The sequence below is a fragment of the Phoenix dactylifera genome, chromosome 6 (genome assembly GCF_009389715.1).
Source record: "Phoenix dactylifera cultivar Barhee BC4 chromosome 6, palm_55x_up_171113_PBpolish2nd_filt_p, whole genome shotgun sequence".
In the NCBI taxonomy this organism is placed as follows: Eukaryota; Viridiplantae; Streptophyta; class Magnoliopsida; order Arecales; family Arecaceae; genus Phoenix; species Phoenix dactylifera.
In genome coordinates this window covers 14,640,804-14,665,816 of record NC_052397.1, presented here as the reverse complement: position 1 = coordinate 14,665,816, position 25,013 = coordinate 14,640,804, and the positions used below count along the sequence as shown (strand labels likewise).

Below are 25,013 nucleotides of genomic sequence, written 5' to 3'. Positions count from 1 at the left end.
CCAGCAGAGGCCGATGAGCCTCCGCCTCCTCCGCGCGGCAGCTCCCTGGCCTCCACCTCCGCGCGACGGCTCCCCAACGCTCCGCTGGCTCTCCACCGGCCTCCCTCAGCCTCTCCCTTCTCTCTATTTTTCTCTCTCCCGTTCTTCCTCTCCCCCACCTCTACTACGTCGGTACAGCGCCGGCATGGCACGACGCAGGGCCGTAGCGATCCGTGCCGCCGGGCAACCAGTCCGGGGCCCGGTACCGGCACAACAGACTTTACTTATGATTTTATTCTTTGTAGTTTTGGAGAGATAAGTCATCTTTCTAGAAATTATTTAGTTTGTATTTTGGAACTGAAATTTCTCGTGTAGCAATGATTTCATTGATTGCTTATACATTGAGGATTTAGTAGCTTTAATTGTCTTTTCATTTATATAGTGCTAAGAAATTTGATATTTTATTTAAACATAAAGCTGAAACATTTTGGAGTATTACTTATTTTGCTGGTTGAGTTCTTTATATTTGATTATCGGTGTTGCATTCTGGACCATTAGTGTTTTTTGGTTCGGTATCATGACAAAACATCCTTAACTATAGAATTCCTTCCTAAGCAATAGCATTCTCCTTGGATTCCAATTACCAGCTTTTGGAGTAAAATTGAGAGTCATATACCAATAAGATAATATAAGGTAAAAATAAAATTTAGCCCAAGATTCCTCACAAGACAAACATTTCAAAGAACACAGGCTAAAGGATATGAAGTAGTTTAAGACATATAGTACTATACTGGCGGTAGAAAGCAGACCCCAATATGACACAAGATCTCACCTGGATAGTCTTTCCTAGACCCATTTCATCTGCAATAAGGCAACGCCCACCTCTTCGGAGGCCGAACCTCACGCCATCAAGTTGAAAAGGGTGCAGTGCATCTCGTAACTTTTTAGGTAGTCTCCCTAGTAACTCATCAACTTGCTCGTCAGAATAATGCCCCTCCACAGAAGGCACCCAATGATTACCAACACACTGTGAAAATTTTTGGACAACCATTTGTGTAGTATAAGGAATGTCTTGCAACTCAAACCCTTGTAACTTCTTTAGGCATCTCAACACCATGTCATAATCCTCAAGCTTAAACACAGAAGTCCTCCGACCACCCTGGCTTACCATCGGGCAAAATGGTACGACCTAATCATATAAAACAAAATGAAATGAACCGTGAACACCATGAAATGACAGACATTTGTCATTTAAAGAGTGAATCAATGACCTAGATTCCTTTACAAAAGAAAATCTTGGCAATGCTGAAATCTTTCTTAACAAAATGAAAAGAACCATGAGCACCATGAAATGACAGACATTTGTCATTTAGAGAGAGAATCAATGACCTAAATTCCTTTACAAAAGAAAATCTTGGCCATGCTGAAATTTTTCTTAAAAGAATCCACGCAAAACAAAATCAAGAAAAAAGGCGCATTAAAAACTCAAATTTTCAGGAATAGAAGAGAGAAATTTAAGCTTCAAGAACTTCAAGAAGAATATGAAAGGATAGATATGGCCAAAGGGCAAACCGATGAGAGGGAAGCCTCGATGATCCGAAGGCACTCCAACTCTCCAGGAAACGGAGAACCCCGAAGAGGCTCCGGCGTGACGGAGAACTCGTTGGGAGAGCAAATCTCAAGGACGACGCGGAAAGGGGAGAGCGATGGCGGCGGCGGCAGCGGCGGCGGCAGCTCCGGCTTCTTCTCCGGTTCCGACGCCAGGCGTTGAATTTTGCAGCACTTGAAGAGCTTCCACGCCCCGACGTCCGGCATCTCCGCCGCGCGCTTCCGCTTCTCGAGAGCCGCGAGCCGGTTGGCCTCCGCCCTTCGCTTCTGCTCCTCCGTGATCTCCATCGATTCACCGAGGGAAAGGAAGCGGGTTCCGAGGATCCAAAGGAACACAGGGACAAGTTCTCTGTTTGAGCGTCTCGAGATTAGGAATTTGGGAGTGGAAGGGGCTAGGGCTTCAGAAGGGCGAAGAAAACATGGCGAAGCGACACGAGGTCTTGATTTCGAAATGGGAACTGGGGGAAGAGCGGGAGGATCTAAAAGCCGGCAAATAGTTTAACGATTTCGTCGTGATCTCGGTATCGGCTCAAATTTTAGCCGTCGGATCAATGGTCTTACTGACCTCCTACACGATTACTAGTTCGTTTATCATGGTGGTGGGCTGCTGTATTATTTTATATTGTAGATAAAAAATAAATTTTATATTGTAGATTATGTGTTATTTTTTTTTTCATTTTCAATGACTTGCATAAGAATTAAGAACCTTTTTAGGATATTTCTTTTCATTGTTGGACAATAAATGATGAAACTCAGTAGAACAAAAAAAGAAAGAAATTAGAATTTTTTTTGCAAAAAAATTGGAATTTCCGCTATAAGATTTGCTCGTAAAAACAAAAAACTAGTGGATTAAGATCACTACTCGATGTTAAAATAATTTTTTTGCAATTTAAAAAATTGAATTTAATAGAGTAAATTTTTTTATTGATTTTTCTTTGTCAACTAAAAAATCCATAGGAGCATATGTTTTACTTAAAAAAGAGTATGAGCAAAATGGAAAATGAGATTGTTGCCCAGAGATGGTCACCCAAGAGGGGGGTGAATTGGGTGTTTTAAAAGCTTTTGACTAATTAAAAATAAAACACACGAATATATGCACTAAAGTAAAGAAGGAGGAATAAGAAAGGTCAATCGCAAACACAATGTTTTATAGTGGTTCGGAGCTTCCACTGCTCCTACATCCACTCCCCAAATCACCTTTGGGAATTTCCACTATAATCCAAGATTACAGTACGGTAGTTTTGCGAGTTCACTACCCAACTCGTTGTTTTACACCGGGCTCACAACAAACCCTAAAACCCCCAATTTCACTTAGGCTTGGGACGCCTTTCCCTTGTTCCAAGTCCCTTGACTGGAACAAGCACCACAACGAAAGAGTTTACAAAAGAAAGGAAAAGCTCTAAAAAGCAAATATTGCAATTATGAACAATAGAACCCGGAAGAATCCTTTTGCCGTTGGAAGCGTGGGAGATATTGATTCTTCCGATGTGGAGCGCGTAGGATTGAGTGTGAGCTTTGAATCCCAAGCGCACGAGAGTGATTGAGCTTGAAATCACTTGGGAAGCTTGAAAACACTTGATTTCTTCACTTGAATGCACTCACTCCCTTGAACTTTTCTTTCTTACTTCTCTCTTGAATGATCTAGCTTTGGGTTGGTGAAGAGTTGTTGAGAAGCACTTAAAAGGTCCCTTTTATAGCCCAAAAAAGCAAATATAGCCGTTAGAGACAAAGTAAAAAGGATTTGAAATTCAAACCAAACCTGAAAAGCTGTCAGTCGCGTCCCAGTCACTCCGGGGACGTCTCCACTTCAACGGGAGACGTCTCGGCTACAAGATTTTACTTTTTCCGTTGTCTGGGGTCGACTCGGCACTTTCAGGGGACGTCTCGGCTTGTTTACACTTTTTGAATGGGGACGACTCCGCTGATCTGGGGACGACTCCTCTTCTTTATCTCCGAAGAACATGTCCTCTGGTATTTTCTGAGAGAGTCGACTCCGCTCCTTCAGGGGACGTCTCGGGTTGTCTGCACTTTATGCATGGGGACGACTCCGCTGTCTCAGGGTCGACTCCGCTTCCTTATCACCCAAAAAACCATTCTCTGGAAAACCCTGAGAGAGCCGTCTCCGCTATCTTGGGGACGACTCGGGAAGTCTCCTTTTTACTTGCGGGGACGACTCGGCTTACTGTGGGGACGTCTCGCGCATATCTCTTGAAAACCGCCTTTCTGCCGCCACTGAGAGAGTCGACTCCGCTACTGAGAGAGTCGACTCCGCTAACGCGGGGACAACTCGGCAGGTGTCGGGGACGTCTCCAAGTGTGCCGGTTCTTCCTGTTTGTGCCAGAGACGTCTCTGAAACTATCCGGAGACGTCTCGGCTGTCCCTGATCTGTTTTCTTTAACTCAAAATATTCTTCAATAAATTCATAAAAATTATGGGAACTTGCCTAGACATTTCTTAACAATATTCTTAATAAGACACATGAATTCCTCAATTAAATTGTTAAGATATAATGGAATTTTACTCTAGTGTTTTGTATTCATCAAAATCTATTAGGGGGTCAACAATCTCCCCCTTTTTGATGATGACAAAACACTGAGTATATGCAAAATTTGAGATTTAAACATATACACAGTATTTGATCAGATGTACAAGTCTAATGTTTTGATTAGAACTAGATACAATGTGCATCACTCAAAGTATTCAATTTTCAGTTCTTTCCTTGTGCATAAGATTGATCTTTATAGTTCTTAAATGATTTTAGCATATCAACTGAATTTGAATCAAGTTAAAATGAAGTATTGATGCTGAGGATAATTGAAAGCTAGATTCTTTTTGACTCCCCCTTTCTTTTCCAGAAGGGCAATTATCTTAAGGTCAATATTCTTCAATTTTATCTTTTCTAAATCAACTTTGGAGTATGATTATAAATTTTGCATTCCATATTCAATATCCATATATATAACTGCTCCCCCTTTCACTATCTCTACATTCAATATCTACCCTCCCTTTTTGTCATCAACAATGAAGGGGACAAATTATCTCTATATTCAATATATTCAGTGTTCATTTTACTCCCCCTTTGATATTCAGGTTGTGCTCCCCGTGTTTCATATGCTTTGATACGTTGTGCCAAATCTGAATACTTAATGTATGTTATGAGATTCTTATGACACATCAAGAGGCACATTCACATTCATAGAAACACATACATAGAGTTGGCAATGTACACAGTTTTCAAAAGGGATTGTATTCATGTATCATTGTGAACCTTTGAAGTCAGTACATAGTCAAAAAGAAGAAATCATTACAAGTATTGATTTCTAATACAAAAGTGTTTCAAAAATAGCCTAGGATTTACAAAAAGAAGATCCTACAAGATATCCATCATCGGCGACGTTGCTCATGGGCCCTACCAGCTGTATTTTGTTCATAAACCTTACAAGCTGCATCTATGAATGTGTTGATGGAATCCATGAGGGTCTTAAATTGATCTCTCTGTGACTTGTGGAAACCTGCCACAAGTGCCTCAAACTCTATAGTTGCCATTTCAATTCTTCCTCTGAGTTGGGCAACTAAGGTGCTCACATTGCCATCTGGTTTTGTTAGCTCTTTAAGACTCTTGGAAATGCTCTTCAAGCTGTCCTTGAGCTCTAATGATCTGATGGTTTGGGTGGCACCCACACCAATTATTTCTTGTGTTGTAGCTTCAATTTGACTTCTAATATCCTTCATCTCTTGTAGAAGCCCTTCATGTGAAGCTCTGATGGGGGCCAACTCTGTGGAGATCATGGATCTCATCTCCTCCCTCATCTGCTGGCAAATGGCAGATGCTAAGGTGCGCATCTGATCCTCTGACAGAAGGGAGGGCCTACTAACTGGAGGAGGTGGTGGCATGGATGTGGAAGGTCCAGCTGAGCTGGAGGAAATATCAGGGATATCCATGTGGCTAGGTGGAGGAGAGTGATGGTCAGACTCATGATGTGGGATCTCAGGCTCTAGGATTTGGGTTTTTCTCTTTGGTACCTTGACCCACGATCCATCTATCTTATGAAATTCCATTCTTCTCATTGTGCCCTCATTGTAATAGTCGGTGTTTCTCAAGGGCTTTGCAGGTTCATTTGTTGGAATGGGAACCTTGAAGTGTTTAAAGATTAAGGTAAAGATCATGCCATAGGGTAAACTAAACCTAGAATACCTATGACATAGGGCAATGTAGTTTAGCATAAGTCTAGGGAGGTTTAGGGGTATCCCTAGTAGGATATGGTGCATTATAACTAAATCTCGCTCCGAAACAAAATCGAAGCGACCGGTTTTGGGAAATAGGACCCGGTTGACAATACTTAAAAGAAGTCTCATCTCTGCATTTAGGTCCTGGGAATTGACAACATCAAGAGGGCCGCAGTCCTCTCTTCCTAAAAGTAGATTTAGGGCTGATTCCCTTTGGGGATGTGAGGTTGGAGCCTCACCGTCCTTAGGAATTTGTAAGACAGTGGATAGGACATCTTCATTGACTTCTACTAATGTCCCTCGGACATATGCAGTGTACCCTATGTCCCCTAAGGCCATATTGCTAAAAAGTTCTCTAACTAGGCCGGGGTAGGTCGAGGTATTGAGGGTACAAAAGTGCTCCCACCCTTGGGCTCGGAGTCTCTCTCCAATAGAGAACCCCTCATGATCTAAAAATGAGAAATCTATGTACCTTCCGGTCGTGACTGTGCGATTTGCACAGGAAATAGTCGTGGTTGGCGGAGCAACCGGAGGAGACGGCGCGGAGGGTTCTTCCCGCCGTTCCTCATCGTCGGCCGCTGCCCTAGGTCGCCTTCCACGGGTCGTCCTAGCCTTCTTTGGTGCCATGGATGCTAGGGTTTGTGATGGAGAGCAAACGGAGGCTAGGGTTTGAGGTGGAGAGCAAATGGAGGCTAGGGTTTTTCGTTTTGGTCGGGGATGAAGGAGAAAGCTCGGGTCGGCTCGAGCTATTTCGACCTATTTTAAAAGCCCTCATTCGGTCCCCGAGACGTCTCCACGACTAAGGCGAGATGTCTCCCCTGGGGGGACGTCTCTGCGATTTGCCAGAGACGTCTCCGGCACTGAAAAATTTCAGACTAAATTCTATCTTCTCCCAATTTTTGTTTAATCACCCTAATCAACATGATCTCTTTTGATAAACTTAGAGTGAATTTGTTTGTGATCCTCCCCCTTAATGATACATCCTATAATAATTTGATAATAATTTTTGAATTATTAATATTGAAATGAGGAATGTTTGACCAAATTTCGAATACCTATGAAATAGGCTCTGAAAATATCTCCATGAAGAGTCCAAGGGAGGGTAACCATCCTCCGGAAAGTCAAACAGTTCGTCATTTAGCTTACATGAATTCATGTTTTCACTTATGTTTACCTTGAGGTTGATTACTAGTTTGCGCAGCAAAACAATGCAATACAAGTTCAATTCATTTGCTAGGATCATACAAGCTCAAAGCATTCCTTAAGAAGTTGAATCTTTCTTTACAAAGGGGCTTTGTAAAGATATCAGCCAATTGATTTTCAGTACATACATATTCAATCATCACATCATTTTTCAGCACATGATCCCTAATAAAGTGATGCCTAATCTCTATATGCTTTGACTTAGAGTGTTGGACAGGATTTTTTGTTAAATTAATTGCACTTGTATTATCACATTTAATTGGTATATTATCCATTTTGATACCGAAATCTTCAAGTTGTTGCTTAATCCAAAGAACTTGGGCACAACAGCTTCCAGCTGCAATGTACTCAGCCTCAGCTGTAGACAAGGCAACTGAATTTTGTTTCTTGCTAAACCAAGAAACCAAATTGGCACCCAAGAATTGACATGTGCCACTTGTGCTTTTTCTGTCGAGTTTGCACCCAGCAAAATCAGCATCGGAATAAGCAATTAAATTTATGTCAGATTGTTTAGAATACCATAAGCCTACATTAGATGTCCCTACTAGATATCTAAAAATTCTCTTAACAGCTTGCAAGTGTGATTCCTTAGGACATGCTTGGTATCTAGCACACATACAAACACTGAATAATATATCTGGTCTACTAGCAGTAAGGTAAAGTAGAGAGCCTATCATACCTCTGTACAATTTGCAGTCTATACTTTTACCTTTTTCATCTTTGTCAAGCTTGCAACTTGAGCCCATGGGTGTGCTGATTTCCTTTGCATCCTTCATCTTGAATTTTTCCAACATTTCCTTGATGTATTTGGACTGACTGATGAAGATGCCCTCCTCTGATTGTTTTATTTGTAGCCCAAGGAAGAAGTTGAGCTCACCCATCATGCTCATTTCAAATTCTCCCTGCATAAGCTTGGCAAACTCTTGACAAAGACTGTCATTAGTAGCACCAAAAATTATATCATCCACATAAATTTGTACAAGCAATAAGTCATTTTCTTTTCTTTTAATAAAGAGGGTTTTGTCTACATTTCCTCTCTTAAATTTGTTCTCAATTAGGAAATTGCTTAATCTTTCATACCATGCCCTAGGAGCTTGCTTAAGTCCATACAATGCTTTATGCAATTTATACACATAATCTGGATGTAAGTGATTTTCAAAACCTGGAGGTTGTCCTACATAAACTTTCTCCATTATATAGCCATTTAAGAATGCACTTTTTACATCCATTTGATAGAGTTTAAAATCCATGAAGCATGCATATGCTAAAAGCAGTCTAATAGCCTCTAACCTAGCAACAGGAGCAAAAGTTTCATCAAAATCTATTCCTTTCTCCTGATTATATCCTTTGGCCACTAGCCTAGCTTTGTTTCTTATTACTATTCCATCTTCATCTAGTTTATTTCTATACACCCACTTGGTGCCTATGATTGAAACATTAGGGGGTCTTTTCATTAGAGTCCAAACTTCATTTCTTTCGAATTGGTTTAATTCCTCTTGCATAGCATTCATCCAATTATCATCTTTTTCAGCTTCTTCTAGTGATTTAGGCTCTATTTGTGAAACGAAAGCAAGATAATTACTAGTGTTTCTTAAAGAGGATCTAGTTCTTATACCTTGTGAAGGATCACCAAGGATTAGATCCTTTGGATGACCATGTGCATACCTCCATTCTTTGGGAAGATCTTGATTTCTTGAAGGAGGTTGATCTTCTTCATCTCGCTGATTTGTATCTTCTTTGATATCATCCTCATGTTGTTTGTCTTGAGTGGAGAGTTCCTTCATTTGGTCTTCAAGTATACCTACATCACCATCTTCTTCTTTTCTAGAAGAATCTCCATTAGTTTCATCAAAAACAACATGAATGGATTCTTCAACAACGAGAGTTCTCTTGTTGAAGACCCTGTATGCTCTACTAGATGAGGAATAACCTAAGAAGATCCCCTCATCTGATTTAGCACTAAATTTACTTAGATTGTCCTTTCCATTGTTCAAAATAAAGCATCAACAACCGAAAACATAAAAATAACTTATATTAGGTTTCTTACTTTTTATCAACTCATAAGGTGTTTTCTTTAAGATGGATCTAACTAAAGCACGATTTAAGATATAACATGAAGTATTTATTGCTTCAGCCCAAAAATACTTTGGTAGATCCGATTCGCACAACATGGTACGAGCCATATCTGCTAGTGTGCGATTCTTCCTTTCTACCACCTCATTTTGTTGGGGTGTCCTAGGTGCCGAGAAGTTGTGATTGATACCATTTTCTTCACAAAATTTTTCAAAATACTGATTTTCAAACTCGGTACCATGATCACTCCTAATTGCTTTTAGTTTAAGATTGAGTTCATTTGAAACCCTATTATGAAACTTGATAAAAGCGGAAAAGGACTCATCTTTGTGTGCAAGAAATGAAACCCATGTAAAACGTGAAAAATTATCAACAATTACAAGACCAAATTTCTTACCCCCTAGACTAGCAGTTCTAGTGGGTCCAAACAAATCCATGTGAATTAGTTCTAAGAGTTTTGATGTTGAGACTATGTTCTTAGACTTGAAAGAACTTCTTGTTTGTTTCCTTAATTGACATGCAGCACAAATTTTATTCTTTTCAAAGTCTATTTTTGGTAGTCTTTTGACTAGATCCTTTGTAATTAATTTTGAGATTAAATCCATGCTAGCATGCCCTAACCTACGATGCCATAACCAACTAGTCTCATTGACTTTGGGATTCATGGCTACAAGACATTGGCCATCCTTCATGGTGAGATCATCAAGATCTACCATGTAAACATTTCCATGCCTATGTCCTGTGAGTATGATCTCATTATCAATTGGACTACTAATTATGCATAGTGATGATTCAAATGATACTTTAAATCCCTTGTCACAAAATTGACTTATACTTAATAAATTATGTTTTAGTCCATTGACTAACAATACATTATCAATAAATGAGGAGGGTGATATGGAGATTTTACCAACACCAATAATTTGACCTTTAGCATTGTCTCCGAATGTGACTACTCCTCCTTCTTTTGATTCCAAGGTGACGAAGAGACTCTTGTCACCGGTCATATGCCTTGAGCAACCACTATCAAGATACCACATTCTCTTTTTGTTTCCGGCTGCAAGGCATACCTGCAAAATGATCATGTGAAGCTCTTAGGTACCCAAGTTTTCTTGGGTCCTTCGTGGTTAGTGTGGTTGGTTCCCTTAGGCACCCATACTTTAGTTATGTTTTTAGCTTTCATAAATGTACTCTTGTTAGTTTGGATCTTTCTTTGAATACAAGAGTAGGCTTTATGTCCATTCTTCCCACAATGAAAGCATGTAGGTTTTTCAGTTTTTACATTTTTTGCTTTTACAAAGAAATTCTTTAGGTATTTTTGTTGTGTGTTAGTTTTATATCCTAATCCGGCTTTATTGAAAACAGCTCTTTGATTTGAAAGAATAAGATTTAATTTTTCAGAGCTTTGTGTGAATTTTTCAACAATTGGTTTGTACTTATGTACCTCATTCTTAAGATTCAAATTTTCTTTAACTAGTTCTTCCTTATCTTTTTTAAGGGATTCAACATTTTGTGCAAGTGAGGTATTATTATCAAGTAGGAATTTTACTTTTAGATTTAATTCCTTAATTAGTGTTTTTGCCTTTTCATTTTCAATGCTAAGTTTTGAATTTTTGATTTCTAGGTTAGTAGTGTTAATATTTTTAACGCTCTCATTTTCAATTAATAGGTTTTCAAAATCTTCCTTTAGTTTTTGATTGGAGGCTTTTAACTCTTTATTCTTTGCTCCTAACATACTACAATCACCCATAAGTTCTTGAAAAGCTTCATATAATTCTTCTAAAGTAAAATTTATAGTTGGGTTTTGACATACCTCGTCGTCTTCGAACGCCATGAAGCACAAATTGGCGGTCTCTTCCTTCTCTTCCTCGGAGGATGATGTGTCACTATCATCCCATGTTGCCTTCAATGCCTTCTTCTTCTCCTTTCCAAAATACTTCTTTTGTTGAGGGCATTTGGAACGAACGTGTCCCGGTCTCTTGCAATCATAGCATATGATTGGATCTCTTTCTTTTTCCTTTTCTTTTTCCCAATCATTTCTCCCTCCAAATTTCTTTCTTGGAAAAGGTTTCTTTCTTCTCATGAATTTCTTAAACTTCCTTACTATCAAACCCAAGTCCTCATCTTGGCTTTCTTCTTCACTCTCACTACTCTCTTCTTCACACACACTTGAGGTAGCCTTGAGTGCGATTGTCCTTTTCTTCGGCAACTCTTCTTCATGTTGCTTCATTGTGAGCTCATGCGTCATCAATGAGCCCAGTAGTTGTTCTAATCCCAAAGTGTTGAGGTCTTTGGCTTCTACGATCGCCGTGACCTTTGCTTCCCATGCTTTCGGCAAAGACCTGAGAATTTTACTCACAAGTTCTGGGTTAGTATAAGATTTACCCAAACTCTTTAGACCATTAATTATATCGGTAAAGCGAGTAAACATGCATGTGATGGTTTCATTGGGTTCCATCTTAAACAACTCATACTTGTGAACTAGAATGTTCACTTTAGACTCTTTGACTTGATTTGTACCCTTGTGGGTAACTTTAAGCCTATCCCATATTTCCTTAGCGGAAGTACATGTGGAGACTCTATTGAACTCATTTACATCTAGAGAACAAAATAATGAGTTCATGGCTCTAGAATTAAGTTGAGCCATCCTATCATCATTCTCATCCCAATCCTCCTCAGGTTTGGGAACTCGAATGCCATTAACCATGTGTGATGGTTCTTGTGGTCCCTTGACTATAACCCTCCACAAGGCATAGTCTTGTGCTTGAATGAAGATTCTCATTCTAGTCTTCCAATAGGTATAATTTGTCCCATTGAAGAGTGGAGGTCTATTGGTTGCTTGCCCCTCGGCAGGAACATTGTTAAAGGGTGTTGCCATCTAGATCTTTGGCTAAGACGGTTAGGTCTTTCAAGAAATACACAGAGCACCCGCTCTGATACCACTTGTTGCCCAGAGATGGTCACCCAAGAGGGGGGTGAATTGGATGTTTTAAAAGCTTTTGACTAATTAAAAATAAAACACACGAATATATGCACTAAAGTAAAAAAGGAGGAATAAGAAAGGTCAATCGCAAACACAATGTTTTATAGTGGTTCGGAGCTTCCACTGCTCCTACATCCTCTCCCCAAATCACCTTTGGGAATTTCCACTATAATCCAAGATTACAGTACGGTAGTTTTGCGAGTTCACTACCCAACTCGTTGTTTTACACCGGGCTCACAACAAACCCTAAAACCCCCAATTTCACTTAGGCTTGGGACGCCTTTCCCTTGTTCCAAGTCCCTTGACTGGAACAAGCACCACAACGAAAGAGTTTACAAAAGAAAGGAAAAGCTCTAAAAAGCAAATATTGCAATTATGAACAATAGAACCCGGAAGAATCCTTTTGCCGTTGGAAGCGTGGGAGATATTGATTCTTCCGATGTGGAGCGCGTAGGATTGAGTGTGAGCTTTGAATCCCAAGCGCACGAGAGTGATTGAGCTTGAAATCACTTGGGAAGCTTGAAAACACTTGATTTCTTCACTTGAATGCACTCACTCCCTTGAACTTTTCTTTCTTACTTCTCTCTTGAATGATCTAGCTTTGGGTTGGTGAAGAGTTGTTGAGAAGCACTTAAGAGGTCCCTTTTATAGCCCAAAAAAGCAAATATAGCCGTTAGAGACAAAGTAAAAAGGATTTGAAATTCAAACCAAACCTGAAAAGCTGTCAGTCGCGTCCCAGTCACTCCGGGGACGTCTCCGCTTCAACGGGAGACGTCTCGGCTACAAGATTTTACTTTTTCCGTTGTCTGGGGTCGACTCGGCACTTTCAGGGGACGTCTCAGCTTGTTTGCACTTTTTGAATGGGGACGACTCCGCTGATCTGGGGACGACTCCTCTTCTTTATCTCCGAAGAACATGTCCTCTGGTATTTCCTGAGAGAGTCGACTCCACTCCTTCAGGGGACGTCTCGGGTTGTCTACACTTTATGCATGGGGACGACTCCGCTGTCTCAGGGTCGACTCCGCTTCCTTATCACCCAAAAAACCATTCTCTGGAAAACCCTGAGAGAGCCGTCTCCGCTATCTTGGGGACGACTCGGAAAGTCTCCTTTTTACTTGCGGGGACGACTCGGCTTACTGTGGGGACGTCTCGCGCATATCTTTTGAAAACTGCCTTTCTGCCGCCACTGAGAGAGTCGACTCCGCTACTGAGAGAGTCGACTCCGCTAACGCGGGGACGACTCGGCAGGTGTCGGGGACGTCTCCAAGTGTGCCGGTTCTTCCTGTTTGTGCCAGAGACGTCTCTGAAACTATCCGGAGACGTCTCGGCTGTCCCTGATCTGTTTTCTTTAACTCAAAATATTCTTCAATAAATTCATAAAAATTATGGGAACTTGCCTAGACATTTCTTAACAATATTCTTAATAAGACACATGAATTCCTCAATTAAATTGTTAAGATATAATGGAATTTTACTCTAGTGTTTTGTATTCATCAAAATCTATTAGGGGGTCAACAGAGATGCACCAATTGACACTAGATTTAAAATGGTTTGAACCATTGCATTTCATGAACGAGATTTAGATAAAATTTTTCATTCAAGGCTAGTCCTTAGATGTACATCATAAATGGTTGATGTCTCATATGATTATTTTTTATCGTACATAGATTAGTGATGTCAAACTTTTAGGCTTTGTTTTCGTTGCTATGAAGGCGAAAGAAATAAAGTTTGCTAGTGATGATTGTTGTTTGATAATAAAAAGAGTACATGAAAAAAAATTAAGGTGAATATCTAGAGAAATTGTTTTCTAACAAATCTAAAATTTTCCTTCTTCGCTGTTGGGAGCAAGTAAAATATATACACGTGGCTCTATAAAGCTTATCATATTTTAACCATTTTGTCAGCAACTTTTCTTGTAATTTTGTTGCTTCGACCAATTATATAGAAAGATACTCGTTTTTTTTTATTCTTTCCTTTAGTTTCTTTTTTTATTTCTTGATGATTATGTTTCTTTTCTTTCATTTTCTTTGCAAACAGGTGGATCAAGTTAATGCCTTTTGATTTTGAATTTGTAGGTGAAATTTAGATGCAACAAGTTAGGAAGGATCCCACTTCTATTATTCAACTTGCACTCACTTAGCATTATGATAACACTAACTTGCAATACCTTCCTTGAATTCAAGAAATTAGCCAGAAATTAGTGAAAGAACAAATGAATCATTCTTTTCCGAAGTTGCCCTATCATTGATCTATCTATGATTCTATATGAATGAAAACTCTTGGGTGATTGGTCAGTCTTCAAATAAGTCTAATATCCTACTAGATAACACTAATTTTGAGTCTTCTGGGCCATGTCATTAGGAGGAGTCTCACAATAATTATGTATTTTTCCCTTCTTCATTATTCTCTCTCACTCGTAGAACCTCCAAGCTCTAATGATAATCGGATTTCAATTTGTTTTCAAGTTTTTATTAAGGTCCAATTTAGCACATGGTTTTAGTAAGCTAACTCGCTAAGGTTTCATAATTTCCAAAACTAAAATGATTCATATCATGATAATCGCTGACAAATTGCAATGTGAAAGAAGTACAATACGGAAAATGAATGGCTAATTTTGAAAAAAAGAAATCCAATCACATTTGAAATAAATATAAATTTATATTTATATTTAGTTAGATTGAAACAAAACAAAAAAATGGAATATTGGTTGGAATTTTGGAACTCAAATAGTAACAATCATGAGTTGAAAAGAGTAATGCACAACCTAGTTCCCTGCAAATCATCATACTAGAATCCTAAATAACATAGACTTGGATCCATCAAGGCATAGAACAACCTGAGAGTGCCTTAGAAAAGAAAGTATAAGACAGAAAAAAAAAAGTACAGATATTCGTATCTGAAAACCAGTCAAAACAAGCATTTCCATTTTCCACTGAAAGTACCTGAAAATCAACATTGCTTCAGCTTCCAGAGTCACATTTGATTAATTTTAATATTTTCTCAGTACTTCATTTGTCTCCTATCAATCATAATCCCAAAAATGCCTCTTTACAGATAAAATTCTTTCACTAAACAATTAAAATGCCTGCTGCTTCTTTTTATAATCTACAGACAACATACTTTTATCTGTTTTTGAGGCAGGTTTGTAACAAGGGAGCACAAAAAGACGACAGATGAGACAAGGTAAAAGGGGCATCTTTCTTCAGTCTTAAAGCTATCTTTTCAGCCAAGGCAAAAGACAACAGCATAAAGAAGCATCTGAAACCCAGGCACAATGCAAAAGAGGGATGCCTACCTTCATCCACCAGCTTTACAGATACATATCAGCACTTGCATGGCAAGAATACCTCGCCTTGCTTGTTCACCTTAGTTTTTCCTTGTTCATCACCTCTGTTAAATAATATGGTACACCTATCCTGACTTTGTTTCCAAGCTTGGCCTTCAATAAAGCCCCCATGGATCTCTTCCTCCTCGAACCCATCAAACTCCTGAGGGCTCCAAACGTAAACCGTGTTAGATCACCAGAATGGACAATGTGTTCAAACCATTAAGGTATTTTCCAACAACCGCAATATAAAGCAAGTACACTTTATTTCTAGGCCGTTCCTCTTTTTCTCACTTTATTGAATGAATTTTTTCTTCGTAATATTAAAGGTTGAAAGAAAATGCTCGGTGAACCAGAATCGGTAAAAATGGCCCCAAATAATTGGGAGAAGGCTTGATGGTTATGGTTACAATTATAGTTAATGGTTTTGTCCCGTGCTACATATTAGCCTTCAATCCACCAAAAGTACATATATTTCAAAACCTAGCATAATATACTTATGCAATACATACTAATACCATTAGAGGTACCATACTGGTTTTATATAATACATATATTTCTAGGACATTTCTTTCACCCACTTTTTTTTTTTTAATTTGAAGAGTCAGAGTGTCTCTGTGACCTCAAACATCAAAAGGCACAATATTTATCCTGAATTATGAAACTGATTTCTTTTCTTATTGTTGCATGAATCTTTTCTTCATGATAATAAAGGTTGAGAGACGCTCGGTGAACTGGAATTGGTAAAAATGGCCCCAAATGGTTGGGACTAATGGTTATGGCTACAATTATAGCTAATAGTTTTGTCCTTTGCTATATATCAGCATTCAATCTACAAAAGGTACCTATATTTTCAAAACCTACATTAATATACTTATATTAATATCATTAGAGGTAGCATACTAGTTTTATTTCAGTTAAAACTAGCATGGTTTCTCTCTCATGATATTCATATGTATTATCAAAAATATATCAGACATCTTATAGAAGTACTCCAAAAAATGGCAACACAAGTTGCTACTTCAACTGCTTATGCAACAAATCCATCTGCATGTCCTTTTTCTTCCCATGGCCTTCCTTTTATTAATTCATCTCCCGATTCAGACTTTAATTTCTTGTTAGGGTACGATTTTCGGTTTAGGAGAGGAAACTGAGGACGATCGCCACAATACAAGAGAAGGCAGGCTACCTCTGCAGAAGAAAGTTTCCATCAGGGAAGGTATTGATATCTGATTGTTCTTTTCACCTATCTCACTCAAATAAGGAATTGCAAAAAGCCTATACTTATGGTAATATAAGCTAAATTTTATTATTTTCAAAAATAAGAAAAAGTAATTAATGTGATTGATCTTTCAAGCCAGCTACAAATATCAATCTTCTTTCTAACAGTAACTAATCTTTTCTTCAGGATGACCATGCCCATCTATACATAACCCATGTAACCATCTCGTAGGCATTTTCTCACCACTTGGTTTGCCCACTGTAGTTTACATGTAAGTTTTAGATATTTATTTGCTTTTCTTAACCTAATTACAAGTATATTTTCCCATCAACCACACGATTAGTTCTAAACAAGAAGAGAAACTGCATCATCTTTTAAATTATCCTGATTACAAAAAATGCTTGCATTTTCTTTTTCAATGCCATGCAAGTCCTCAAAACTTGTAAATTCAATATATACAACAATGCAATTGCGGTCATGCTCTAGAAGAAGTATACAAGGAAACAAAAATTTTGCTTATGCAGAAAGAAAGAAGACACAAAACTGGTTCCAGGGGCAATTCTCTAGCCAAATGAGCAAGGTAGATGATGCAAGCAATGGTGAGTTTGAGACTGCCATTGCAGCAGCTGCATACGCTATCACGCTACAGGAAGAAGAAAGTTTGCTAAATCAGAACAAGTCTGTTGAAGAATCGGGAAGCACTTTAACCAAGACCAAAAGCAGAAGGGAAGAAAGCTTGAATAAGCCAACTGATAGCAGCAAAACTTCTAGATGGCTTAGTGGTGAAGAGGCAAAAGATGGCAAATCCCCAGGTACATTTTATCTTTTTTGTCCACCTTGCAAAATTCACTAAAACAAGGCTGAGTCAATGTAGTTATCAGTCAGTTACCAACTCAACTACATTAGTAGTTAAAATAGTTGCATGTAGCATCAACTTTCTCATGATAAATGCAAAGCAAAGCAGAAAAAGCAATTAATTTTTATCTCTAAAATGAATGTTTAACAAGTAACAACACACCCAGTTTCAGGTGGCCGTTCTATGAGAAAGTCAGGAACGTTAGACCTGGAAGATTCTGCTGCTAATCACAGAGTGGCAGAAAAAGAAAGGCACCCCACTCCTACAATCAAGAAAACACCTACTTTCTCCGACAAGTATCTAAATGACACAGGTAGCAAAAATTTTGGACGTGGACAAGATCAAAGAGGGCAACAAGAACCATCCATGATAAAACCTAGAGTTTCATTTCCTGGAAAAGGAGATGGGGGTGAGAAGACAGCAAACTCCTATACAGCGGAAACAAAAGCAGATGCCTGGGAGAAAGCAAAGATGGCTAAGATAAAAAAGCGGTAGCTATGATGTGTTTTTAATGATTATACAACATAACATAAAATGCTTTGATGTCATTGCATCTTGCTCCAGGCTCCAGAAAATGAATTTCTGCAGTATGCCTAATTTCAGGTATGAAAAGATGAACGCCACCATTCTGGACTGGGAGAATGAGACGAAGGCGAAAGCCAAACGCCGCTTGGACCGAAAAGAGGTTTAACTTGACTGACCTAGAATATATGATGCAATAATTATATTTTGCCTCTTGTTTTCCCTCCATAGATATGGCCACGGTCAACCCAATTATATATTTATTTGGACCAAGGTCTGTTGTGCCAGCACCGGGAACTGTATCGTTGTCCGGCGGCACGAGTCGGTGCTGGCCCATACTGTGCCGTACCGGGCCCGTACCGAGGCCGGTAGAGGGTGGCAGAGGCCGACATTGGTGCAGGTGGCAGAGGCCGGCGTTGGTGCAGGTGGACCCTGTTTCATTCTGCCAGCCCTCCGCCACCCTACGCCGGCCTCCCTCCCTCTCCCTCTCCTTCCCTCTCCCGCTCGCTCTCTTTTTTCTTGTCTTTCTCCTCCGGCGACGGTGTCTTGGTTTCTTTGCCGGAACTATCTCGGTCCGCTGCCGGTACAGCTCGGAACACCCCGAACCGGACGGTTCGAAACGGTTCCGCCGACCTTGATTTGGACCATAATGGTTCTGACACCTTGATGCACCATTGCACCATAATCTTGGTTAAGTTTTCATAACACTCGAAGAAATGTCGGCTGCCTACAATCAGTGAACCATGGACCATGATAAGCAGCTGTGTAGCAAGTCAACCACAACACAAGATTCCTAAAACACTTCAAGGGAGACAAGAAAATAATCTGTGGAAGATACAATGGACAAAGCTCCAGTTTTTCAAATAACTTGCTCTTACTATAAGGGTAGATTGAGTCCAAATTGAGAAATGATCTTTAGTAGATGATCCTTATAGGTCAATGCACTGAAAAAAAATACATCTGTTAAACACTATTTGTTGACTCCTACGCCAAAGCAGACAACATCCCAGTATCAACTAAATTTTACATGAACTATCGTCGCCTTTGGCCCACATGTCCAGGGCATTATATAAATCCAAACGACGGCCAGAACTTTTTCTCTAGTGCTCTTCAACCAATATATCATTATTTAAGCATCTCCTCATACAAAAAAATAGTTTGCCAAAATTAATGAAAGCTCTAATCTGCTTTCCTACCAAAACTCTCTTACACTATAAACCCCTCTTGCTTGGCTAGAGTAAGCCAACTTCTCTAGAAGGCCACTCACAAATTCAAGATGATTTTCCTTTTTCATCCAAGTATGTTCCTTGATTCTTGTTCATGCTCACATTCACAGAAACACTTCCAAGATGACTTTGCCCCATATAAAAGCATGCTTTCACACTATAGATAAGTCATGGTCTATGCATTCCAGAGAAAGCTACAAATATTACAAAAGAAATTCCATAAGGGCATGTTTGGATATTCCTACAAAACAGAATTGGGCTGAAAGTCCTGTAGGATTCGTAGATTGGGCCATCTATTCAAACATGGCCCTGTATCAACCAAATACCACCCAACCCAAATCCTATGGGAAGAAAAAAAAAGACCTCCATAGGTCCTTTTTTTTTCCTGCAACCAAAAGGCTAGTATTTGGGCTGTGGATTTGGATAGGCTCTTAGAAAATGCAAGATAAATAGGCCAACAGGCCAGATTTCTACAGGATTCTCAGCCCAATCCTGTAGAAATATCCAAATAGGCCCTCAAAAGTGAAAGAATCCTTACCAAAAAGATAAGTGACATAAAACCACTAGAATGTTCTTTAAGTCAAGAAAGCTAAGAATCTTACAAGAGCAATTCCCTAAGAAGTGAAAGAAACCTTACCAAAAAGATAAGCGACATAAAACTGCGAGAATGTTCTTTAACTCAAGCTCCAGACACTTTCCAGTTGCAGGCATTTCCCTAGAAGGTTGTCCTGCATTTCTTCCAGTAAACTTTATGCCATTGCAATCAAGTTCAGGGCCACATATCCTGTGTGTTAGACCACTGAAAGTGGCAATTTTCAATCACTTTGAACGATACTGGCAATATAGCATATGTATGACGTCTTAGCTGACAAGCTTAAAGCAGAAACTAACTACATTTGCGGAAATTGCAGGGAGAAACGGGACCGAGAAAGGCAAGAGCATTAGAAGAATATCGTAATGAGATATTAAAGATTGATCAAATCGCTGGTAGAGCAAGAGCCGATGCAGAAGAAAAAAAAAGAAAGGATGAATATAAGGCAAAGGAGAAGGCCAAGAAGATTCGATCGACAGGGAAAGTTCCCCGCGCATGCCCCTGCTTATGATAAATCACTTAAATGGTAGAAGAAGCGTCCTCACATGATATCTTATCTGTATTATTTGGAGGCAATTTGCTTACCAATACTCTGCTGAACAATAAAGCATAGCAAAGCTAGGAAAGAATCTTATATTGAGTTGAAATTTGGAAGTCATGTATATCACATACAGATACCCTTGAGATTAACAAATGAAACAGGAAGCAGAAACAAAAGATAGCGATGAAAAATGAAGAATGCACAATTGCACACGCTTCTAGACAGAAAACAGAAAAAATTAATCCCAAGGATGACAAAATGCCACGAAACTACATATGCAAAGCATATTTTTACACATGGGTACATGGAAAACAGTATGATAATTCAATTACAGTGATATTGGGCTATGACTATCACCTAAATTCTTTCATTTACGCAATAAATAGAATAAGAGACTAAAGAACAGCTTTCTCTGTGCTTGCAGATCCAAAAGATAAACACCTATGCGATCTGCATACCCTGTTACATATGATATGAGAGAAGATCCCTGCATCACCTTTCTACGAGATCTTTCTTGAACAGTAACCAACATGATCCACAATGTAATGCAGCAATAAGGAAGTATCCTAATCTTCAATGCTTGAAAATCTGCTCAATAAAGAAAATAACATGTCAAAGGAAATGTAGAAGAAAAGGAGATCAGAATGTTCCCCAAAACATCAAAGCTAAATATTAGTTTACAAAACTGTCATACAAATTCAAAATTTATAGAACACCATAATTTATATTTTCTTCACAGATTTTCTTTTTTGGATTGTTACATTTTTTGAGAATATTTTGCATATACTTAATTCAGTTTCATCATATCATATAACATATTTAGATTAATCAACCCAAGAAATTTCAAACATATAGACAGATAACCTTCATTTGATGGTGGTAAATTCTATATGCTCCAATTACTTCCATAATGTTGGCAAATTGCACTCATCGTTATAATAAGAACAAAGAAAGTTGTTTTGAAGAGATTAACCCAATAGTGCATGGTATCACTGCAATTTGTTTAAATTTAAATAGCAGCAGAAAAAAATGAACACAAGATTTACAAATGTTCATTGTTAAAACCAATCTTTTTTATTTTTTACTCTTTTTTTTTTTGAGTTAGTAACATTCTCAAATAGATACCTGGAATAGATACCTGGACAATTAGGTCTACATGGAATCAGATGCATATTAGTGAGGCTATGAAAACTACATTTTATCTCACATATTTTACAATGTATCAAATGAGGAGCTTCAGTGGACTACTCACGTCCCCAAAATTTAAATGGTGGTGAGGAAACAAAGAGTGATCAGGAGGATCACCTGTGTCAAATTCTGAGCATCACTCCAACTCTGACACCTCCTCCGAGTCTGAGAGTGGTAAGAGAGTGGATATTCCAAGCATATGGCCATTGAGGCATACATAATACTCTATGCAATCATCATAAGCACCCAACCTGCAGGAAGCACTTCTTGGTATCATGTTTGCTTGCAGCATGCTCCACAACTTTGCTTTACAGTATGGACACACCTCTGTGGGATGAAACTTTGCCTGCCTGTCAATCAGCATCTTCCTAACTCTTGAAAAAGAAAACGACTTGAAGACACCACGAAAAAAGCCCACATCACCCTCCTCTCCCTGATCAAGATGCTCGCAAGGGTCTGATACATACAGTACATCTGTTCTGCATTGTGGAATAAGAAAACTTTTCCCTGAAGTCCTAGAAAACCGAGTCCTGTAAACAAAGTGACCTGGGATATGGATGGTATTAAACAGACCCCCTTTGCTGCAACCTGAACAATAGATGAGAAGCTTCCCCAGTGCTTTCCAGTTTCCATCAACACTGTGGCTTCCACTGGACTGCAAATCTAGCATCATCTTTGGAGCCCTTGTTCGGCAAAACTCCTTCCATAAAACCCGCTTGGCAACCTCATCAAACCATTTGCAAACACACGACATTGCAGCAATCAATCTGGGGTTCCAATTTAGGTGTTGAAACACAAGAAAAATTGCATCCTCACTCAGATGACCTTTCATACATATACAAGTTGATGAGTGTGTGCAGCGGTACTGCTTTACGACCAACATCATTCCACCCTGTTACAATAGGAAAGAGCAAAAAAAGTTGCCATTTATTAACTGATCAATCTTGAACACATTTACAACAAAAAAGGGGGGCAATTAGTTTGTTGATGACTCTTGGTTTGGCCTACAGAAAATAATCCGATAATGGTTCAGATCGAAAATTTTCATACATGTCATGCATCATAGGCTTAACAAGAAGAACAGGCATCGACAAGAACCAAAATTCGCTGCATAAGTAAGAGCATATAGGTAGAACACTAAAGAATCCGCTCATCAAATGTTGCATTCCTACATCCTGACTGGATCAAGATAGAAACCCACCCTATTTAATCTAATTTATCTTCATGCTTCAGGTTCAATGGAATAAGCATATAACTATGATTTGCATGCAGCTACAGAATGTTTCGTCAAGCAAATCATTTTTTTAGTGAAATCTCATCCATAAAAGAAAAACATATACTTGCCACACCCATATATTAATCTCAGATCCTTAACCAATTCCATCATCCTACACATTCAGTATTGAAGTTCATAGAAAAAAAATAGTAGGTTCCCAACTCCAAAATCTTCGATCCCACCAACAAGATGGAAAAGAAAATCTCCAATCCGTTGTTTCCAGGTTCCCCATACAAAATTTCACAATCTAATCCCATATCTTCGTGCATCCCCATGCTTCCAATCCATCAAAATTCCAACATTCCTCTCCGATTCCTGTTTCCTAACGATTCCCACAATGCATGCAAGATCCCATCACATCTCCCCCTCCCCAACGATTCCCAACACATATCACACCACCCAACCAAAGGCCCTACCGAAACCATCAATCCAACACATACACCCAGAAAAATCCAAAAAAAATAGCGAAAAACTTCTCAGACCCCAAACAGCACAAAAATAACCAAAAAAGGCGACATTTTTCACAGAAGAAACAAGAAACTCAATCAATCTCTCACCTTTGCCGCAGAAATTTCCCTCTTCTGTTCCCTTGCTCGCATCCGAGAGCGAAAAGGGAAGAAAAATCTCTCTCTTCCCCTCTCTCTCTCCTCTTTCTCCCTCTAGAGCTCAGCGAGCGAGAGAGAGAGAGAGAGAGAGAGAGAGAGAGAGAGCTAAGAGCTAAGAACTAAGACAGATCGGGGCTCGCATGGCGACAGGGAGGGGCAGTAACAAAAAGCCCCTCGGGAGTGATAGAATTCGAGAAATGCCACCGTGTCCATGAGACGAGAATTTGTTACCCTTCGGGGGTATTTTCGTCTTAATAAAAATTTCGTCACCCGTTCTCCGATGCTCTCCAATTGGTCTTCTGGAGAGGAGAGAGAGAGAGAGAGAGAGAGGCGGTTTTTGAAGCCCGGGATACTGTTCCGTTATGTCGGCGGTACACGGTTTCTAACCGTGTACCCCCCAGCAGAAAGGGTCTTCCGAATTAATCCAATCAGCTGTCTTGTATGAACAGCAGACAGCGTTTTCGTTGCTTGTATATTTCGTTGTCACATATCATAAAATACTGTTTACATATGATTCAGATCTTAGAATAATACTTGTAATATGATTAAAAGATTTATCCTTCCACTTACCACTAAGATTTATCTTTGTAGCGAGATATTTAATGTCTTTCTAATCCAAATTAGGTTGCATTTTCAAACCTTAGAATTATAATTCGCAATATCAGTTTGAATCGGACGGAATGAATATCCTGTATGGAAGACATACCGACCGAAAATTTTTCACACTATATTGTATCGATACAGTACCAGCATGGTACCAAACGAGGTGCAGTAATAAAAATAGTGACAAGCTAAAATAGTATTTTTGAATGGGTGACATCTTTTGAACTCTTCTCATCAATGCTAACCATTACTTTCTCTTATTTATTTTCTATTTGCTACTGTCTTGAATCCTTCCCTTACCATTCACTGGCTAGCAAAAGGGTGTATTCTTGGAATGCAGAGTATAGGAGATTAGACAAGAGAATTCCAACTCTCTGGATATTTATCCATCTCGACGCACATTTAGAATGACTCGGACTTCTGCTCCTGCATCACATCAGCAACTTGGGCAGCTGGGGTCTGACGTTCCAAGTTGGGAAGTGGACTGTGCAATTTGGCAGTCCTGGCCACAAGTGGGCACAGCCCTACCCTCTTATGAACTGACAAGTCGATGGGGGCTCAACCAAGTTGCATTAAAAATCTTTTGTTGATCGTGATGGAAGATGGCTGCTCCAATTTAAGGAGTCAGGGACTTGCTCTAGAGAAGTTTCTTTGGTTGAAAGCTTCTAGTGGGGCACACGGAAGGGTAAAGTTTTTATAGGTAAGACCACAGTTTTCCTTGTTCAAGTTAGATTAGTTTTCTTGCAGTGATTTAGTTTGAAGACTTGATAGGATTATTAGAGTTTTGAATTATGTATCTCTCCTTTTGGAGTGATGTAGCACGCATTCCATTGATTGGAGGCATGTAAACCACCTAAGAGTGTTTTAGAAGGAAGTGCTCGAATAAAATAAAAATGTACCACCGAGGTGGTAGTACAGTTGGAATGGGGCTAAGGTTCGAAAAGTTCGGGCGTCGATTAAATGCGGAGACCAGATGCCCTCCGC

General features: G+C 39.3%; 3 protein-coding genes and 1 long non-coding RNA gene across 6 annotated transcripts in view; 1 reads left to right on the top strand and 3 right to left on the bottom strand.

Annotated features, from left to right (window-relative positions):
- LOC103709264 (DNA annealing helicase and endonuclease ZRANB3) overlaps positions 1–2,035 on the bottom strand; it is a 35,660-nt gene extending 33,625 nt beyond the window's left edge. Inside the window, exons 1-2 of the mRNA XM_008794532.4 lie at positions 1,552–2,035; positions 812–1,168 (exon numbers count right to left, since the gene is read on the bottom strand). Of these exons, the coding sequence (XP_008792754.2) occupies positions 812–1,168; positions 1,552–1,875 (681 nt within the window). The 5' untranslated portion in view covers positions 1,876–2,035. The remainder of the gene's footprint in view (positions 1–811; positions 1,169–1,551) is intronic.
- A 12,974-nt stretch (positions 2,036–15,009) lies between these two features.
- Positions 15,010–20,140, bottom strand: LOC113462867. 2 transcript variants are annotated; one of them, XR_005512227.1, is made up of 2 exons: positions 19,862–20,140; positions 15,010–15,561 (listed from the first exon to the last, which is right to left on the bottom strand). It is a non-coding gene; the product is annotated as an uncharacterized LOC113462867 (long non-coding RNA). The 2 variants fall into 2 exon arrangements; XR_003386122.2 differs by lacking the exon at positions 15,010–15,561 and adding an exon at positions 16,968–17,469.
- Positions 17,009–20,528, top strand: LOC103709267. 2 transcript variants are annotated; one of them, XM_026805493.2, is made up of 4 exons: positions 17,009–17,432; positions 17,649–17,967; positions 18,080–18,161; positions 20,136–20,528. In XM_026805493.2, the coding sequence occupies exons 1-4, from the start codon at positions 17,018–17,020 to the stop codon at positions 20,325–20,327; spliced, it is 1,008 nt and encodes a 335-aa protein (XP_026661294.2). In that variant the 5' UTR covers positions 17,009–17,017; the 3' UTR covers positions 20,328–20,528. The 2 variants fall into 2 exon arrangements, with proteins under 2 accessions (XP_026661294.2, XP_026661296.2); XM_026805495.2 differs by having other exon boundaries at positions 17,643–17,967.
- Positions 20,529–20,537: 9 nt separating this feature from the next.
- Positions 20,538–23,717, bottom strand: LOC103709265 (EID1-like F-box protein 2). Its single transcript, XM_008794533.4, has 3 exons — positions 23,379–23,717; positions 21,663–22,437; positions 20,538–20,945 (listed from the first exon to the last, which is right to left on the bottom strand). The coding sequence occupies exons 1-2, from the start codon at positions 23,418–23,420 to the stop codon at positions 21,682–21,684; spliced, it is 798 nt and encodes a 265-aa protein (XP_008792755.2). The 5' UTR covers positions 23,421–23,717; the 3' UTR covers positions 20,538–20,945; positions 21,663–21,681.
- Positions 23,718–25,013: the final 1,296 nt, after the last annotated feature.

Excerpts from the sequence above, each read along its gene's own strand:
- LOC103709267 (XM_026805495.2), top strand. The coding sequence starts at position 17,018 with ATGCTTGCATTTTCTTTTTCAATGCCATGCAAGTCCTCAAAACTTGTA. Across the intron at positions 17,433-17,642 it reads AAAAGATGGCAAATCCCCAG|TTTCAGGTGGCCGTTCTATG; the intron begins GTACATTTTATC and ends CAACACACCCAG. Across the intron at positions 17,968-18,079 it reads ATGGCTAAGATAAAAAAGCG|GTATGAAAAGATGAACGCCA; the intron begins GTAGCTATGATG and ends GCCTAATTTCAG.
- LOC103709265 (XM_008794533.4), bottom strand. The coding sequence starts at position 23,420 with ATGCGAGCAAGGGAACAGAAGAGGGAAATTTCTGCGGCAAAG. Across the intron at positions 22,438-23,378 it reads GGGAAATTTCTGCGGCAAAG|GGTGGAATGATGTTGGTCGT; the intron begins GTGAGAGATTGA and ends CTATTGTAACAG.